The 20,668-nt window shown below is 39.0% G+C and overlaps 1 protein-coding gene across 1 annotated transcript in view; it reads left to right on the forward strand.

The window, feature by feature from the left end:
• nsmfb (NMDA receptor synaptonuclear signaling and neuronal migration factor b) overlaps nucleotides 1-20,668 on the forward strand; it is a 53,499-nt gene that overhangs the window by 2,030 nt on the left and 30,801 nt on the right. Inside the window, exons 2-4 of the mRNA XM_056457861.1 lie at nucleotides 11,082-11,143; nucleotides 11,392-12,075; nucleotides 12,167-12,239. Coding sequence (XP_056313836.1) covers nucleotides 11,082-11,143; nucleotides 11,392-12,075; nucleotides 12,167-12,239 — 819 coding nt within the window. The remainder of the gene's footprint in view (nucleotides 1-11,081; nucleotides 11,144-11,391; nucleotides 12,076-12,166; nucleotides 12,240-20,668) is intronic.

The following is a 20,668-nucleotide window of genomic DNA, read 5'->3' on the forward strand; positions in this document are numbered from 1 at the left end:
ATGCGGAAGCATGCTAAGTTCTTTTTTTCGCAGTCATAGTGCTGATCATTTTCTTGCAGAAATCCTCTCTTCATGTGTTTGTTGAGGTTTTGATTTCTTAATACAATTAATAAACCCTTCACAAGTTTTCCACTGATAACATTTCCAGTTGATGTGCACATACAGTAAGCATGTTTAGATCAGCAAAGCACTAGGATTATGCGCTCACCTGGTGATAGATAGACAGACAGATAGACAGACACACACACAGACAGACAGACAGACAGACAGACGTTGTGAAAACCTTACCTCTGGTATGACACAGATATTCTAGAATAAAATGAGTAGAACAGCACTCAATAAATTACTAAGGATGTTCTACATTTTTCAGCCCATTTTAATGTGAACCGCGCTGAAATGACAGCCCAGTGCCTATTTGAGTTATTTAGCGAGTTCTATAAGTGTCCTGATTCTCTCACATGCTGACATATAAATGTCTAATTAGTGCTTGAGACCACCTGCAGTTGTAATGGAGGGAGGCCCAGATTATATAAAACTCATATGTTTATATGTCTGTGACAAGACTTAGAGTCAGGTAGGGACGCATGCTATTTTTACTGTAGACCAGTCATATTTTTTTTAGAGTTATTGGGTATGGAATCCAGTGAATTAAAAACATTATACAGTATTTATCAAATGTCTTATTTTGTTATGTTATTGTAGTCAAGCTTTTATAGCATCATCTTGTAAAATCAAGAGTTTACACTTAGTTCACGATTTATACATAGCTTGTTTGGCGTGCTGTCCCGGGAGAGAGCCCTGAGCTCAAGGGATCCTCGAGCCCAGGGCTCCCTCCTTTCACAGGGCGAGGGGAGATTGAGCTCAGGTCGATCTGAAACTTCCCCGCTGCTGAGGCCAAGGTGAACTTCCTGAGAGTAAGACATTAGAAAAAAAAAGATTTAGGCTTATTTTATCTATAATATAGAGCACATTTGGATGGTGGGAGGGAATCCGGGGGAAACCCACGTGGACACAGGTCCAAGTGAAGACCCAACGCCATTGGTATTCTTGCTGTGAGGCAACAGTGCTAGTCACTGGGCCACCGTGCCGCCCATTCTGGATCAAGGTGGAAGAAGGGGAGGAGGGGGGTTTCTTCCAGACGAAGATAGTTTTAGAGAGGAAATGAGGATATATATAGTGACTTGGGATCCTTTGATTGGAGGATCATGATTAGCTAATGTGGAGCAGCTGGGTCAATCATGAGCACATGCTCCTCTCGAAATTAATTTAAAATTAAACTTTACTTAGTGTTTGACACTAATTTAATTTACGTGCTCACTCAAGAACCTCCTTTTAAAATGCATTTTATTTTCAAAATGTTTGGACATATGCATTTACATGCACATTAACTTTTATGACATACTAATTTTAAACCATAGAATTTATTATAAAATTGGCTACAACAACTTTAACTCTTCTGGGAGGGCATTCCACTGTGTTAGTGGGGATTTTTGACCATTTTTCCAGAAGCACATTTGTGAGGTCAGGCATGATGTTAAACAAGAAGACCTGGCTCAGTGTCTCTGCTTTAATTCATCCTAAAGGTGTATTATTGGGTTAAGGTCAGGACTCTGCACAGGTCAGTCAAACTCCTCCACACCAAACTCACTCAACCACGTCTTTATAGACTTTGCTTTGTGCACTGGTGCACAGTCAAGTTGGAACAGGAACAGGCCATCCCCAAACTGTTCCCATAAAGTTTGGAGCATAGAATTCTCCAAAATATCTTGGAATGCTAAAGCATTAAGCGTTCTTTTTACTGGAACTAAAGGGCCAAGTCAAACCCTTAAAAAACCACCCCATATAATACTCCCTTCACCAAACTTTATACTTAGCACAATACAGTCAGTCAAGTTCTATTCTCCTGGCAACTGCTAAACCCTGACTCCTCCATCGGGTTTCCAGTCAGAGAAGCATGATTGGTCTCTCCAGAGAAAACGTAGAGATCAGTGGACATTGTGCTTTACACCACTGCATTAAATGCTTTACATTGTACTTGATGATGCACCTACTGTGCCACGAAAATCAATTCACCCTGTTTTTGAGCTAACCAGAAAGTCACATAAAGTTTGAAGGTCTGTAGCTGTTGACTCTGCAGAAAGTTTATGACCTCTGTGCACCATGTGCTAACCCTGTTTTGATTTTTTACATGGCCTACTGTACCACTGAGCTGAGCTGCTGTTCTCAGTTGTTTCTCCACTGTTATACGACTGTGGAATATTTAGTCGTAAGGGAATTTCACAAATGGACAATCTATCATGATACCACTTGAATTTAATTCAACCCAGGCTCATTCCGAGAAAGTAGTCCTGGGGACGTTTCTGGAGACCGCGAAATACGTCCCGGGAGGTACGTATTTGTGCAGTTTTTGTTTTCGCGAGTCCGCGAGAGGCCGCTGTGCGCGCTTTTTCCCGCGCCGTTCTCGCGTAAACCCGCTGGAGGCCGCTGTCGAACGACCTTCCGCCCGTCTGCCTGTCTTCATGACGGAATGATTGACCGTGCGACCGGCCAATCGGCTGACCCGCCCTCCTCCGTCCCCAAACCCAACCAACGACGGTTCACAAAAGCCGTCCAGAAAAAGAAAAGCCCTCGTCCGGTTTTTACCACGTTTTCGGATTTTGACAACATTCCCACCCTGTGACGAACGTGTTCGCTTCATTTTTTGGATTTTGTTTTTGTTTTCTTACCTGATTCCCGGAACCGCTCTTCCCCGGACTCGAACCCGGTCGTCGTCATCAGCCCCTCTCTGCGCCTCGAGTACACGAAGAGCTAACCGGACAAACTGGTTGCAGCGGGAACTGGTCCACACGGAGGCGAGCGGCCGGCTGGCCGGCCGGTGAGCGCCGAAGGGAACGGCGTCACACCGCCCCGCAGCGTTCGCTTAAAAAAATGAAATGCAGCCGCACGTACCCCCGGCTACGTATTTCGCGGTCTCCAGAAACGTCCCCGGGACTACGTTCTCAGAATGAGCCTGGGTTGATTTAATTTGTTGAAAGCAAACCTTTCTTTCACAAATGTTTGTAGAAGCAGGTGCCTAGGTGCTTGATTTTATGGAAGTGGATTAGAACAGCTGAATTTAATGATTTGGAGAGATGTCCCAAAATGTTTGACAATATATTGTATGTTAATAGAGACATTAATGCCTTTATGAAATGAGTTAAAATTCTTAATTTTCAGATAAACTTTCTGTTTTAATTAGGCCGTCTCAGACCTATAGGATGATAGATATTATTACAATCGTCCATCATCATACTTAATTCAATCATCTTTACTAACGTTGAGCTTTTTTGGTGAAGGCTGTGCACAGATGTTGAGGCTATGTTAAGACCAAAATTTGTAAAAGTTTGGCAAACGCCCCTCACATCTTGCTTGTTAGTCATGCCATCTGGAATTATACGCTATCCTTTTCTGTTAAATAATAAAATTATAATCCTCCCTTCTCCTATTTTGCTGCCTGAGCAGGTCGAGTTGCTCACCAAAGCTTTCCGAATGACCTCTTTTTGCAGCTTAGTTCTAATAAATGGCCTTTTTGTACTGCAGGGAGATCTTTTCAGTTCTGAAAGGTCTGGAAAAATTGTAATGGATCAGCTGGGACATTGTGGTCGAATGCCATTTGGAACTGGAACGTTTGCGAGTGCGACTAATTTAGAGACCTACTCATTAAGTGTTAATGAATTTCTAATGAGGAGATTTTAAAAGCTGAATGCCAATGGCAGATGTTGAGCATTTTCAGAGAAGAATATGACTCAGTGTTTAGTTCACACTGCAAGCTTATATAAATCTAGCTGTCAATGACAAAAACTCTTCACTGGCAATGAGGACAGCGTGCGGTTTGAATGGTACACTAAGAAATCAAATCAGCAGCAAGGAGAACACAAAGTCTGTGAGTTCAGTGCGAGCGAGGAGGAGGAGGACGAGAAAATATACAAGAGAAAGGGGTCATGTCACACATGGATGTTCTGTTTAATGCTCGCCGAGGCACTCAAGAACAAATTGTACTTGCTTTTTTCTAAATTAGTGTAGTAAACCAAATGGTCTGCTAAAGTCAGAGTCACCCAGGGAAAAAGCACTCATTTCTGGCTCTGATTGAGCATGAACATACGCATGAAAACAGCAGCGCCTGTACAGCCCCAGGGTGTGCTGTCTCTTCTTTACCCATTCTGCCTTCTTGCACTTATATCTTTTCAGTCTATATGCCAGTGTATTTTTGTGTCCACATTGGGCAGTTATTGTTTTTTACATCTGCTGGTATCTTCATGTTGTTCATCTGAGTCACTAGTTATCCGCCTCTTCTCCTGGAGCACCAGAGGGCTTCTGTCCAGCAGTCTTGGTTAAAGCATCTGCTTTAGTTAATGCGGTTAAAATGCTTCCCTCTCAGTTCTCTTGCTTTCTACCCCCCTCCCCCCTTTATCACATGGCAGAAAACATGAGAGATGCTCCCAGATGTGCACACCACTATACCCTCACACAAACTGACTTGAGACGAAGGCTAGTGTGCATGTGAGCGAGAGAGGGGAAATATGTTTGCGAAGGATTTGGGCCTCATAGCCTACAGTGATTCTCATTATTTATTATTCAAATTTTAATTTTCTTGAAGTGAGCAGCTTTGCTATTTTTAATCTTAGGCTGTGATTTCAAGATTTAAAATAAAAGAGCGGTGAACTATCCTCATGTTAAGAAAAGGTAATTGCTCCTGCCTTGCTCTTAGCCACAAGACATTAATGCAGAACAAGTGGATTTCAAAAAGGTACAAATCAATCACCGAGAGTGGACAAGTGCAGGCAGTTTTAAGGTTCAGTGGTTTATTAGTGAAGGTATGGGGTGAGGTATCACGTTCCCTGCCTCACGCCTTGCATTTTTAACAAAGGATAGATTAGAAAACAGCCAGTGGGGCCAGTGCTGGAGGCCTATTCACTGTCAGGGATCTCCAGCTGCGAGGACCACAGTTGTCTGACACTTCGAATTGAGCCATTGCCAATGGAAAATTCTGATAAATAAATAAATGGCGCTTGAATGTGTGTATCAGTGACTATCAAGATAAATGAAGACAGGAGAAATGCTATCCTTTCCTGTTCTGTCTTCAGGACATCAATACATTTTTAACCCCTAAATTACGATGTTCAAAATCAGCTGTGTTTTATCACAGAAAGTATTTTCATTTCCACAACTTATTACTGTATATGGACATTTGCATATCGATATAACTATTGCCCAATGCAGGGCTTGACATTAACCTTTTTGCTTGGTAGCACCGGTGGTCCTAACTTTAAAATTTAGGCGTGTTAGCCAAAATGTAGTCACACTCACCACAAATTATGTGCACCATTACTACAAGTTTTATATGAACAGATTTATTGCATTTGAAATCAACACTAATCAAAACTAACAAAAAAAATCAGCATTCACTGCTTGATGTGAATGAGAGGAACTGAGTTAACGATAATAACTGTGATGTGTTCTCACAGGTGGTGTGTGATATTACACAGATGATATTGGCTACTTATTATTTGCTACATTACGTCATCTTAATAGCAATAATGGTCTTTTCACAATCTGCAATATAAATTTATTCTTAGTCAATGCAAGCCCTTTTGCGATGGTGTATGCGTTGCAGTTGCACAACTCTCAACATCTTGATGATTAAATTTGAGGATTAGATAGAACACCTCGTGCTTAAATGTGTAGCAAACGCTGTTACCTGCAGCCTTCGTCCCTCAGATTGAACGGTGAATGGCTTTAGTCATTTTCATAGCGGACTTTACCCACTGTAAGTCTTTTATCCACTCTTTGAAAAGTATAAATGGTAGATTAACATTCACCACAAGATCACTAATAAAATGTGGCAATATTTGTAACGTTAAGGAGTTTCTAAAACAAAATCTGTCAGTGTTATTTTGATTCTCTCAACTTTAGCGCTTTATTTTTCGTGACTGTAGCTCCCTGTCATCTGAAAGAAGGCATTGACTGAGTGATTGACAGCTGATTTTAACCAATCCATTCGCGTTCAGTTCAAGCACAGTGGGTCAATAAGAAGGGCTCTAGAATGGCAAAAGAAGGGTTCTATTTTTAACGATCTAGGAGCAAAGTCTAATGCACATGGTGCAAAATCATTAAGTGCAGTCTAACAGGTGGTCTAACAGGGTTGTGCTTATTCTCCTAATGAGTTATGGGTGTGTTTTGGTTTGCATCTCACATTCCCTTTAAAGGTCAGCTGCGTCGCACCATGGTGCATTTGCTATTTACATGGTTGACTTTGTAAGTGGAAAAACTGATCGCTTCACTAGCGAGAAAACAGTTAAACAGACCATCTGCTGTGAGGACAAAGAACGAACCTCCTCCATTTGGCCTCTTTACTTTCTCTTTACGTTTACTCTTTACTCCTTCACTTTTGTGGATAAGGAAGCAGTTTGTACTCACTCCACTGAAGACATCTATTAGCCTACATGTTTATTTTCGTTTGTTTAGCACAAAAATTAGTTTCAAAACTAAATTCAATTCTAATTTCCTGCAAAGACCGATACACTCATGAGTCCACAAAGCGGTGCAAATGGATTTGCTATTTAAACAACGTGGCACAAAACGTGAAAATTAGGGTTGCGTTGATCTGAAAATAGCAACACATCGCGCCAAACACATCTTGCTCCTTATTGCGCCAGGTGTATGATAGGGCCCGAAGAGTTTGAAGATGGGGCAACATTGTTTACTGCAGCAAGTTGACATGTTTTAACTGTTTTAAGCTATTCCTGAGCGTTGCATTTGGCATTTTTAGATGTTAAGATGAATTCTCCATGAATGTGTCTTAAGTATGCGCATCCAGTAAACATTTTGTAGTGAAAACTGTTCACACTGCAACAACGTTATGCATTTGCACCAATGCACCCAAATATATTTTTAAGTCACTTAGATAAAATTTCACTTAGATGACCTTCCGGCTGCAACCCATCACTGCAACTCCACACAGAAATGCCAGCTGATCCAGCCGAGGCTCGAACCAGTTACCTTCTTGCTGTGAGACAACATCGCTACCCACTGCGCCACCGCGCTGCCCCAATTTTAATTCAACTTAACATTTGTATACTGTATATGTAATTTAAGCTATACTGATGATTTATTGTCTTAAAATTTGTACGCTTAGCATATAAGATACATATGTCCTGAGATTTAACTACACACACATATACACCGACAAAATATTCAGTTCATTTGAACATCAGATCCTGATGTACTACCCTCCGACATGCACTCCACTTATCTGTTACACATTCATTGCAGTTTTACATGATTGCACCCTCCAATCACACTGGATATGATTTTCAGTCTTGGCTTGAAACATTTTTCCTGATATTTGTCTGCACACACGTCTCCTCTTCCACTGTAGATTAGATTTTTTTTAGATTAGATTCAACTTTATTGTCATTACACATGTACAAGTACAAGGAAACGAAATGCAGTTTAGGTCTAACCAGCAGTGCAATAGCAGCAAGTACAGGATACAGGTATAAGTTGTAAAGTGCAGTTATAGAAAAACTATGGTGATATTTACAGATGGATGTACTTTGAACATTATATACAGGTTGTATTAGCTATGAATAGAGATTTACAATAAATGAATATATTTACAGATTGCTATTAATAATCAGAAGTGTGCATATAGATAAACATAATTACAAATGTCCATGTGCAGTTGGTATGTACAGTTCAAACAAATGAATCAGTACAATGTAGTGCAATGAATATGTGCAAATTTAAATGTGCAAATGTTAAATAGTGCAGTGATTGTGAGGAGTTTGAGTTAGAGGAGAGTGGGGGGTGTATTGGGGAAGGTGGGTGTGTCAGACGTGGGATACGAACCCACGCCTCCAGGGGAGACTGTGAATATGTTAGTTTTATGAGCACCATAGAGTACAGTACATCATAACACAAATGCTGTGGGTTTCGATGGGTCGGCATAGGTCGGCAGTGTTCTCTTTTAGTTTTAATCCACCCCTGCCCTGTAGTATTTTTTGATAAGCCTATCTCACTGTAAAAAAACTTTGTAGTTTCTCCAAACACTTGGAAGTGACACTGAGATGATGATAATGTGATTGGAGAATTCTCCTTCGCGCTCATCTTCCCATCTGTGGAAAAGTTTGTTGAGTGAGGAGAGAGAGATGCACATGCTGTCTAGTATTTAATTATTCAAAGTGTCGTTGCACAAATGCATGGGTACTCCCAACAACAGAGCCATCCCATTTTCCAGCATCCCTAGAGAGGTGCCAAGACTGCACGATTTGCTCATAGCGTGCTGATTAGGGGTTTGTGTGCTCACGGAGGTGCTTGTCAGTTCACCGAGTTCACCATTGTACATATGTGGGGCTTGCACGTTTTTCAAGGTGCATGGGTGGAGGCGGGTTTATTCATGCATGTTAGAATCTTCATTTTTAGTGAGCTTCTGCAGGAGAAACAGTTGTGTGGGTAGGTGTAATTCACTGGCGTTAACGAAATTAAATTGACAAGGTGAGTTATACAGCTTGGGTACAATTTTTCATTTGTACATGCTTGGTGTACTCCCCCTGCACAGGCGAGTAATTAGGCAGCATTAGTAGTGTTCCTGCTGAGCCAAACAGGAAGGGGGAATACTGTGTAAATCTTTCACATGGTTTAGAGATGGAGTGACACATTTCATAATGGAATCTGGCAGCTCTTTGAATGCATTAATGATTTTTCATAAATCATCCACAATATGCTGATTGTAAGGGCCATCGGTAGTGCAAATGCATCCATTTTTGTTGTTTTCTATTGACTTTAGCATTTTGCAAAGCATTTTCAGTGGCATAACCACACACACACATTGACAACATTGCACAAAGGTCATCCTGGTGGTTAAATGAGAGGATGGTATGGCTGTGTAGGACACAGAGCTCTTTGAATGCTGTCTTTTATTGCTGACTACACATGATTGGACTCATAAAGCTGTTTCCTTTTTCCTTCCGTTTTACCAAGTCATCTACCTGACTTCCTATTGTTCCCTTCATAATGTAAGTCCATGTTCTCATACCACAGTTGCTGGTTGTCCTCATGCTGGAAGTCGGCTGTGTGCATCTAGATTTTATTCACTGCTTCACACCTCATTGACTAGGGAAATAATTGGATGTGGAGTTTTCTGCATTTTTCTGATGGGATCTGCAGATGTGGTGACTGTAGTTGCATCATGTGATGGTATCTAGTGTTTATATGTTCACGTTTTTGGATATAGGAAATAAACTGAGCAAGACCTGTAGTCTTTAGCTTAGCAAAGTGGGAAATCAAGTATTGAGACTTGTCAGTACTGACTGCAGCTCTAACGCAAGTGTTCAAGTGAGATACAGTTGAAGTCAGAATTATTAGCCCCCCTGTTTAATTTTTTCCTCAATTTCTGTTTAACGAAAAAGATTTTTTTCAACACATTTCTAAACATAATAGGTTTAAAAACTGATTTCTTTTCTCTTTGCCTCGATGACAGTAAATAGTATTTGACTAGATATTTTTCAAGACACTTCTTTACAGTTTAAAGTGACATTTAAAGGCTTAACTAGGATAATTAGGTTAACTAGGCAGGTTAGGGTAATTAGGCAAGTCATTTTATAATAAAATAAGACTTTCTCTAGAAGAAAAAATATTATCAGACATACTGTGAAAATGTCCTTGCTCTGTTAAACATAAGTTGGGAAGTATTTAAAAAAGAAAAACAAATCAAAGGGGGCTAATAATTCTAACTATAAATGGTCAGATTGGCCAACCATAAATCATTCAAGCTCATTAATGGTCACGTTAGAGGAGCATCAAAAAAATTTTGAAAATGTAGTGGTCTGTAATTATATCTGTGTAGCACTAAATGACCGAAAGATGGTTTGTTAGCCCATGATGTATCGAATAGTGTTTCTGGGTCAAAGCTTTTTGTCAATTTCAAATGAGAATACTCCATCAACAGCCAGAAGTTCGTTCTCAGTTTCTTAATAGCACATTTTCTGAGCTCAAGTATCCCGGACACCAGTGTTTTTTATCAGTTTAAAAGATACATACAGTTCTCAGCATATATAAGTAGACCCCTCACAGATCTATCTTTTAAATTCATATTTTTATTAGGAAGCTATACAATATTATGTTTGTGCATATACAATAGATTAGCCAAGCAGCCAAATCTAACAAAATAATTTATGATAATGGTTCAAAATCTATTACACCCAAATTTATGTTATAGAAAAATATTACATAAAAATTTAAAAAGAGGAAAAATCAAGAGAAGCAAAAAAATTAAAAAGTTTAGTTGAAATTTTGTAGGTTGTAATTTTGCGATATTTAGCTTGATTTTAATTGTATTATCTTTCTATTTCTAAATATGTTTGGTGACTAAAATATTATTTTAATAAATATATCTGTTTAATAAATCTGATTTGTTTAAATGCACCAAAATTCATTTCCTATATTCACTGAGAAATGGATAAAAATATTCATTTTCAAAATGGTGTGTACTCAATAATGCTGAGCACTGCACTGTTTATGTTGCCAACTGAGATTTTAGTGTGCCAATAAAGGCTGTAACCGTATATTATCACTGTCTGCTGCTTGCTTTGGGGAGTGTTTGGACCTGGAAATGGTAATGTGGTGTGACATCGGATACAACAAATGAATTAAAAATTACTACTAAGATCTCGGTACCTGTGACCGGGTCCATGACATCATTTGCTTCCACATTCTTTAAATTTTGAAGGTCCATACTGGCCCAATATAAGTGGTTCCGTTCTCACATTAGTTGGAATATAATTTTATAATCGATTAGTTTAATCACTTTCAACAGTGTTTTATGAAAATTCAAAGGGTTTTCTTTAAAATGATACTAAACTTTTAGATTTACACTTCTGCATGTGGATTTGAAAAGCTTTTTAATGAAGCTTTTGAATTTGAGCCGGCAAAATCCAGGTGGAAAGCCCAAAATAGCACTTGGTCTTGATGTACTTTAACCTCCTATAATCGAGACTTTTGTCTCAATGCTTTGATTTGGTCTTCTGTTTGTCTCTCTGCAGAGCAGCTCGAGCATTTGGAGAGTACCTTTCTCACACGCACCCTGAGAACCGCAACGGATCAGGTTGGGTTCATTTCACCTCATGTTCTATCACAATTTGTTCTCACATTTTTGTTTTACACTTTGGTGTGACGTGCTTGAGTGTATCAGTCTTTGTAGTAGGTGAAGCATTATCCTTTAGGCTCAACGTCAGTTCCACCTCAGACCATTCACCCAGTCAACATTTGATTGATCATTGCATTTTACTGGCACCTGTTGCTTTGACAGGACTAATCAAACTTTCTCCCTTTTTCTTCTGTCTCTCATTTCAGATCACTTGCTATCTGACACCTTCATTGGTCAAGAGACAGATTCCCCAGACATTAGCAGACTGAACAACAATAACAGCCTCCAGCCATACTCCCAACACACTCTAATAGTCAAGCCCAGTCAAGAAGAGGTTCAGCCAGGCAGTCAGTCTGCACCCCTTCCTACAAGTTCCAAGCGTCGACTTTCCGTAGAACGCAGCCTTTCTTCTGAGGATCAGCAGGATCAGAGGCGTGCAGAGGGTTCTGTGAAACCAGCACGTGTCTACACCATTACCAGGGAGCGAGATATGCTTGGGGGCCAGGGAAGCGAGGAGAGTTTGGAGTTAGAGGTGCTAAAGAGGACCTCAGAGCCATCACAAATCAACCCTCCAACAGGTTTACGTGGAAGCCATCATCGAGGAAGCCAACATCGTGGGAACAACGGCCCCACCCACCAGCATCACTACGGTCATACACCAATGGCACAACCTTTGCAGAGCTCAGGAAGCACCCATAACATTCGGGACTGGGGATCGAGGCGGAGCAGGTCGAGGGAGGATTGCACACCGGATTGTGTGGCCTGCATTCGCCCGCACTGCCAGAGCCAGCGCTCACTAGACCTCGAGACGTCTCCTCACGGTGGTGGCAAACAGCACAAGAAGCTAGAGAGGATGTACAGCGAGGACCGTGTGTCCTCTGAAGATCGAGGTAAGAAGAACATCAGGTTTTGTGGTGAATTCACTTTGAGATTTACACAATACCTTCGACCTTTGCTAAGGCTGTCTTGTTTTGTTTGCAGAGGATCACACGAACAGCTGGTTTCCTAAAGAGAACATGTTCAGCTTCCAGACTGCAACCACCACCATGCAAGCGTGAGTACACATGGGAAATCATTTAATCAAACCGCTTTCTCCATCCTTCGGCTTCCTCTAGAGTAGGGTTGGTCTATGAAGCAGACATGTAATTTAAGCTATCCTGACTCATGCATGTGGGAGGACAGGAGGTAATCTTTCATCTTTCTTTCACTTCCCTTCTTTTTTCAGTTTTTTTTAATTCCGTTGTTCCCGTTACCTATTCCTTTATTCATTTTTCTTTTTCCACTTTTTAGTTTTTGTTCTTTTGCTGATCCGCATGTTTTCTCTTCTCTTTCTGCTTTCCTCATCCTTTTTTACATCATTCTTCTTTGTCTGATTCTTTTGTGCTTCCTCTTATTTTCTTATTTTTTTCCTCTGTCTCCTCCTGGTTTCTTCCAATTTTTTCTTCCATTGCTTCCTCTTTTCATTTTCTGTGTCTCTCCATCTTCACTGTTACCGTCCTTTTCCTTTTTCTCTTTTATTTACTTTTTCTTTTTAATTTTTTAAATTGTTTTCCTGCCCAGTTCTTTTTTATTTTCCACTTCTTTTTTTATTTTTCCCATCTTCCTAATTCCCTCCTTAATTTTTTCCCTCTGTCTTTTACTCCCCCTTGGCATTATCTTTCTATCTCCTTTTTTAACTCATTTTTTGTTTGCCATTATTTACTGTTACTTTGGTCTTTTTCATTGTATTACGTTCCCTATTTCTTTTACCCACCTTCTTCCTCTTCCTCTACCGCTTTTCCTTTTCGTCTTTCCATTTTTCATTTTTCCTACCAGCATTTTCTTTTTTCTTTTCTTTTTCTTCAACTTTTCAGTTGAGAGAATTCATGCTTCATTATTTTCTGCGCACAGGCACTTTCGCTCAGCCTGACTGCTTAATTATCTCCTGTCGGGCAGAAGTCTTAATCACAGAGCCCCCCCACTATGGTGCAGTCCAACACCCCCTTTCCCCCCAGCTAACATGTATGTTGTTTTCCTCTTAACCTTCCCTCTCGTCATCTGGAGTCACTTCTTCTGTACACTGTATCTCTCTTTTTTTCATCGATTATTGTTTTTTTTCTAAAGCTGCTTAATTCACTTTCCGTAATGATATTTTTGACACCTGACTTTACAACCTTTTCGGTCTTGTGTAAAATGTCAATGTTGTCAGTTGCGGTTTGCTATAGACCTTCCATTTTTAATAATTGACTGTAATAGGTGGTGATGAAGCCCTTTGTAATCTTTTCCTAAAGCTGGCCCTGTGTTTATATTTGAAACACAGTATTTTCAATAGATTTTTACTTGCTTTTAATGTGTTTAGATTGTACTGAGTAAAGCTTCTTTTCTCTCTTTTGATCTGTTTTTATTATGCATCTTTCGTTGGGTCTAAAGAATATCGTGAGTATATATTTCTCATTACGCCACTGTTTTCAAAAAATCAGCATTCTACTCCATCCCCACCCTTTGCTCCTCTGTGCCGCTGTCTCTCCTGTCGTGTGTTAACTCTCACTCCACCAGCATTGGACAGAGTGTTTGAAGTTATAGAGAAACTCTGTCTGATACCACACATACTGCTCACTATATACAAATAGAGTATGCTAATAATACTGCTCAGCATTGCTAATCAGCTTTTAGCTGCTGTGTAACTTTTTGTTGTGCTATAATGATGTGACGTTTAAACCTTTTGGGTTTTTAGCCACTAATTATTTATCATGCTCTGTACCAAAACCTAGTAAGCTTCCTTGCTGTCCATTCCCCAACATCATAACTGAAATGGAAACCTATGAGTGACTGATCTGGAATGTTTTTTTATGTTACAAAAAAAAGAGGACATTAATGAGAAAGCAGTATGCATTAATATACAGGTGAACTTGACTTGACTGAGATCAAATTTAACCACAAAATAGGCTTAATATGACCCATATGCCTCCACAGATATTCTACGCATGTGCTTTGCATTCCAGCCTCTTCTATTTATGCTGTTTTTCTGTGACTTAAGCAGGAACTGATGCTCCCAAGGCATGGTTGCCACATTTTGGATAAAGTAATGACTGAAAAAAAGTAAATTGTGCAACCCTCAGAATATGCAGCCTACAGTACTATTCTGTGTCAAATGCACACTATTCAGGCAGTCACATATGTGTAAAAAGTGAAGTCGTCAACATCTAAACTGGATCAAAACTCCACTTCAGATGTTGACTACTGTATATGTTAGGGTTTAGCAACATATCCTAATAAAATAGTATGCTAATTTGAATTCAGACCAGTGTAAATTTATTCAAAATGTGTCTTAATGCAACCAATGCAACATAACACTTAAGCCCCGGTAAGATCATGATTTTTATTGTTGGTTACGGAAGTCACTATGTCAGATTATGCATTTTTTTTCTTGGTAAAATCTTGACTTGTCGTGGGTAACAAATGTGCCAGTCTACACGTTCCTTCACGATCATTCATCCCGTGATGTCTACGATGAGCGTTATTTCCTAAAGCAGTCACAAGTGTTGCTGTAACGATATTTCTTATCTCAATTTAAAAATTTTGAATCTTATTTCAATCTCAATAGACAATGATGCTTGCAGACAACTAATAACTACATTATTTAAGGGCATTTGTTACCACATGGATAGGATCAAACTTATTATTCCTTTTAACATTAAGATATTTTCTTTAAAATCTAAATGTATACTTTCCTGCCATGGGTTTCTTATTAAATGCCACGAGTGAGATGGAAATGAAAGCACATAAGCAGCAGCAAGGAAAAATCCAATGCTCAAGACATAATCTTTAAAATAATGACATATAAAAAAATGTGCAAACATATAACAGATTTGTGATACAATCACAGTGAAGCATTCATTAAATCCTTATTTTCCTCTAAGCAAAACAAGTCATCCACCCGTGTATTTGAGTAGTGGAGGGGCACAAACAAAAATATAATTCGTATATTTCTCTTGGAAAACATATCTTTTTAAAATGAATTTTGTTTGCAATAATCGTTAACTTAAGTTTAATGTATCTTTTGTTGGTCAGTTATCTATAAACAAGAATAACGAATAAAATTTGAGGTGATGCGCTTGAAAACAAGTCCCAATATATGCGCCAAAACACAAATTGCCGTGAGATTGTGTTGCTTTGTTAAATAAATGAATAATCTAGCCTAAATGAATGAAATAGTCACAGTTTCAGAGAAACCTCCATTAAACTGTTTTCACTATTAATGATAAATTTGAATAAGCGGGAAATGCTTTTGCAATGTATTTGCAGCACTGAGCATGTTTCTAGGTTACCTTGGATAAACAATTTCTGTTGGAAGGATGAGAGAACTCATTGTGAGAAGGCATTGTCTGCATATTTGTGCCAATCTGTCAGATAAAATTGCTTAAAACACCTTAATATTTTAGAAAAGGTAGTTAAAGTTTGCATAACCAATGATTAATCTTATCTACCCGTGACCCACCCATAGGTAAATTAGCAGCCAATTTTTTTGATATGCAGAAATCTTGTGAAGAACAAGAAAAAAATTCAACATGCTAGACTTTCTGAGATGGTGTCGTGAGGCGTTGCAGGCATGTTATCGGTTGTCATGAACTATACCACATTACAGTACATGAGAAGGAAACATTTAATCTTGTGTCACGATGCCCATTTGTCGTTTACGAATCCCCACGACATCCTACATCAAGAATATTGTGACAAATTTGTGTGATCTGACCGGGGCTTAATAATATAAGGACCATAAGGACCCATTAAGGACCATTATATATAAAAATATTGAGTTAGCATTTTTAATCGAATGAAATAATCTAGTAATGAAATGAAATGCATGTGGAATCAAAACATCTATAAAAATCCTACCTTGTCTAACATTGTCTGGAGCCTGCCTACAGTGTCCAAAAATAAGATATAGGTAGACAGTCGGCAATAGATGTAGATACAAGCTCTAATTTTGTCTGTAATGGATGGTTTATTTTAAAAGTATGACAAAATGGTGGACTGGAGATTTCTGCCATCGCTGTGTTGACAACTGCACACAAAATATACAAATATAGCCCAAGTATACCCCAGAAAAGTCACTCATCTCAAGATTTGCACGCAGTGCTCCAAAACCATCGCCAATCTGTCAAGGCTCTGAAGGATTTCAGGATGCAGTCACATAGACACATCCACACGCAATTACATGCACACACGCGCTGTCAGGCCGTAGCTTCTGGGCTGTCATTAACCTCATCTGCCGAGGACAGGAGTTTGATTTAACATAAGCTGTCAATGATGATGACTATATCTTCTGTCACCCTGTCAAAAACAATAGATGCGCACGTAAGAGAACCATTTCCACAAAGATGTCACCGCTATCTGCGAATCTACCCTCTGTGCTGGTTGGTGACTGAGTGTCTGTTACACTTGACTTTGCTGTGGTCGTGGTGTTTAGTTTGTGTTCGTTTGTGTAGTTGTGACCTGTGGGTGGTGATCAGCACCTGTTGTGGTTTGAACCTTCCTGTGGCCACTCTAGATTTTTCCCTATTGCACTGCTTCTTGTACACACATACACACACATACCCACAAACACACACCCACAAGCTATAATACTGTAACCGGTCCCAGCAGGGCATTTCGTGGAATTGCGGAGAGAAAGAGGAGGAAAAGAGAACAAGAGGCCACCGCATTGATGGAGAGGTACTGTCCAAATAAGTACTGCCCATAATGTTCTATGTCACAGCCCTTCTCTCAACACACACACACACACACGTATACACATGTAGAATGAGAGTGAGGAGTAGGGCTGCACAATATATCATTTCAACATCGATATCGCAATGTCACAGCATCTCAGGATGTGCATATTGGGACTATAGTTGACCAGAAGGCATAGTTTAGAATAGGGCTACACAATATATAACAAAATTATTGTTATCATGATAGTAGTATGTGCAGTATTCATATCACAGACATGAGTGATAACTTACATTATTTTATGCATTGATTGGTTATCTATTTCAGGGTGTCCGTGGGGTCTTAAATCTTAATATGTTTTAAATTTCAAAAACAAAATTTTAGGCCTTAAAAATTCACTGTTGTAGGTCTTAAAGGGCACCTATGATGAAAATCATCTTTTGGGAGCTGTTTGGACAGAACTGTGTGTAGGTATAGTGTGTCCACAGTCGTATTGGAGTGATAGAAACACAACAAGTCTCTTTTATTTTGTTTTCCTGGCGTTAAAATAGGATCCAAATCCCTCTCAATTTGAGGCCCACGGCAACGTGACAATAGGAGTGCGGTTTTCCCGCCCACCAAACTGATTGACAGCGGCGTATTAGCATGTCTCCGTAGTAACACCTATAATCATATCTACAAGACAGGATGTGCGCAAAGCAACTGGGATCAAACGATCTCTTCAGCTCTCTGTGATAAGCAGCAACTCAAGAATGAGTTTTAGAAGTTTAAAACGTTTTTAAAACATGTTTGTAATGAATTACAGCATTTTTACCATCTTTACTTTATCACCACAGCTGCTTCAATACAATTATAAAAGAATATGATTCAATCTAATCTTATTTTGTACATTAACATAATGGATGTCCATACAGCAGTGGATAATAACGTGTATCCTGTCCCATTTGCCGTACAAAAATAGTGCGAAGTTAAACACTTGCGGTGGGTGTGTGTATGTGTGTGAACTTTGTAACAACATTGTGTGTGGCTCATTGTTGGTACTTTACAACACATACATCAAATAATAGTTGGGAAAGTTCTTACTGTAGTATTTCTCACAAACGTAATGTGAGATCTGCTTCCTTCATGTCTGTCACTGTGCTGTTTGTCTGATGCAGCTGAGGTGGAGATTGAGGCGCACTCTGCAACGCACGTGGAAACAGTGAGCAGGGAAACTAGCATTAAAGGCACAGGCCGCAAAAACAGCTACATGGTTGTTCAGAGCAGAAAATCCTAAATTTTTCAGCTGACACATTCTGGAGACACAAAAGACTTTAAATAAAATAAAAAAATGGGTAAAATAGGTGCCCTTTAAAGAATTTTTAACATGTCTTAATTAATTTGTAAAAGGATCTACCCAATCAGTACAACCAACAATCCATCAAAAAAAAAAAGCTTGATGCATTATTGACACGTTATTTAAAAGATGTGGCTAAGGTTTATGGGGAAAAAATATTTTCTACTGGCCATTAGAAAAAATCCTTTGTGGTTTGCCCTGTATAAGTCTAAAAGTTACTTCATAATGGTCCTTAAAAGGTTTTAGAAAGTTTTAAATTTGATTTTGTTATTTTTTGGGTGAACTATCCCTTTAAAATCCACACTCTAATCCGGCACAGTGCACTCGAGGAATGTTTTTTTACTTCATGGCACATTCCCTGTTGAGTTGTGATGCTAGGCTTACCAAGCAGAAAGCCAGCAGCAGTTTATTGATCTAAATCCAGAGATTTATATAGCCTTTTTTTCACCAGAGAGTAAAAGAAATATTGCTATAGCCAAAAAAAAAAAAAAAATGATTGGTTGTTGTAACCAACTGTAATTTAGGTAAAATATTGAAACGCCCACTGTTCGTTTATAACAATTAAGCATTTTTTAAAGTTAGTAGTATTTGGGAGATTTAAATAAGTCAATAAGTGTTAGATAAACTCTTTAACTATAAACTCTAAGAATTAAAAAAATAATAATTTAATATGTATATTAAATTCTTTGACATGATTGTTGCATACTTTCAAATTGAAACGCTCCTTGTATAATGTACTGTAGCATGAGCTAAGGTTTTTAATATTTTTTTCAGGAATAATTTAACAAAGTATGCACATCAATCTCAACTGGAAGCTCAGCCAAACAAAAAGTATGCAAAAAACATATGAAAAGGTGTCAACACCAAAAGATCTCACAGTGTGTAATGTTTTGAGCACATCGGTCTGATGAGAAGTCAATGTGCTCAAAACATTACACGCTGTGAGCTTTCTTAGATGATTAATTTGAATATTTTTAATACCGGTAGGCTGATATTTTTGGCTCAAGGATGTCATGGATCATCATCATAGATTTACTTGTATTGCTTTTTACAGAGCCACTAATATTTTCAAAGTCCCACAGCAAATCCCTCACACAACACTTTCTGCAATTTGTCATTTTGCAGTAGGACCTTTGTTGTATGTTTATGGTCCCACGATGCAAGTTATTTCAGGATTACCGTCCTTGAATGAAAGGAAAATCTGATCAATGCACACACACATAGTATCTGGGAGTGTGTGCTTATCTTCACGGATCAATAGGCCAATCGAAAAACCAAAGGTGCGGTGCCTGGAGTGTGTCGGTCGATGCAGCTGACAACTGGATGCTTTCAGAGTTTCACCTATCTGTCAAGTGTCACACAGCACGCTTGTGCCATGTGCACCATGAATAACTCAACAGCAAATCTCATTCCGCATGGCCGAATTGGCTTTCATATTTAAAAACAGTTGTTCACCGGTAAAACCTAATTGGCCTGCTGGCAGATCATCAAAAAAAGTCTTCTAACATTATGCTGAATTGCTAGATAGAGCTAATGGCGCTGTGCTCTAAAGGTAAATTGAAAGGACAGATATGAGTCTCTTCCCAGCAAAGGTTTAACAGAGTTCAAGTCTGTAGTAATTTAGAGTAGACTTTGAATGTAGTTTTTAGCACTGTACAAAGATCCTGTGTTGTGCTGAATAATATACTGTAAATGTACTGTAGATGCCTGTTTCTGTCCTCTTGCTGAGGGAGCGTTGCAGATGCACTAACTTGTTGCATCCATTATGATTACAAAACAATGGCACATGAAAGGATCCTCTACTCACTCTTTTATCTTTCAAGAGTGCCATCCATCGAACACAAATTGAGCAGATTTATAACAATAATAATAACTTAGTACTTCATTTTCATGCAATCACAGAATGTCCATTCTGCTTGTGTGCTGTAGTTAAAATATTTCAAAGCATTACAAACTGCTTTGTGTTATGAACAGAACAATGTTCATTTATTATATAACATGACAGATAATTTTTTTTTGTCAAAAATTATGAACATTTCTTTAGAAATTATTAGAACTTGCATGAAGATATTTTGTGAACTTCCTACTGTAAATATATCATATATCATAAACAATTTTTTGATTAGTAATATGCATTACGGCAACGCGGTGGCGCAGTAGGTAGTGCTGTCGCCTCACAGCAAGAAGGTCACTGGTTCGAGCCTCGGCTGGGTTAGTTGGCGTTTCTGTGTGGAGTTTGCATGTTCTCCCCGCGTTCGTGTGGGTTTCCTCCGGGTGCTCTGGTTTCCCCCACAGTCCAAAGACATGCTCTATAGGTGAATTGGATAGGCTAAATTGTCCGTGATGTATGAGTGTGGAGGTCATCCACTGCGAAAAACATGTGCTGGATAAGTTTGCAGTTCATTCCACCCCGGATTAATAAAGGGACTATGCCAAAAAGAAAATGAATGATATGC

This window comes from Danio aesculapii, chromosome 5 (assembly GCF_903798145.1).
Source record: "Danio aesculapii chromosome 5, fDanAes4.1, whole genome shotgun sequence".
Classification (NCBI taxonomy): Eukaryota; Metazoa; Chordata; class Actinopteri; order Cypriniformes; family Danionidae; genus Danio; species Danio aesculapii.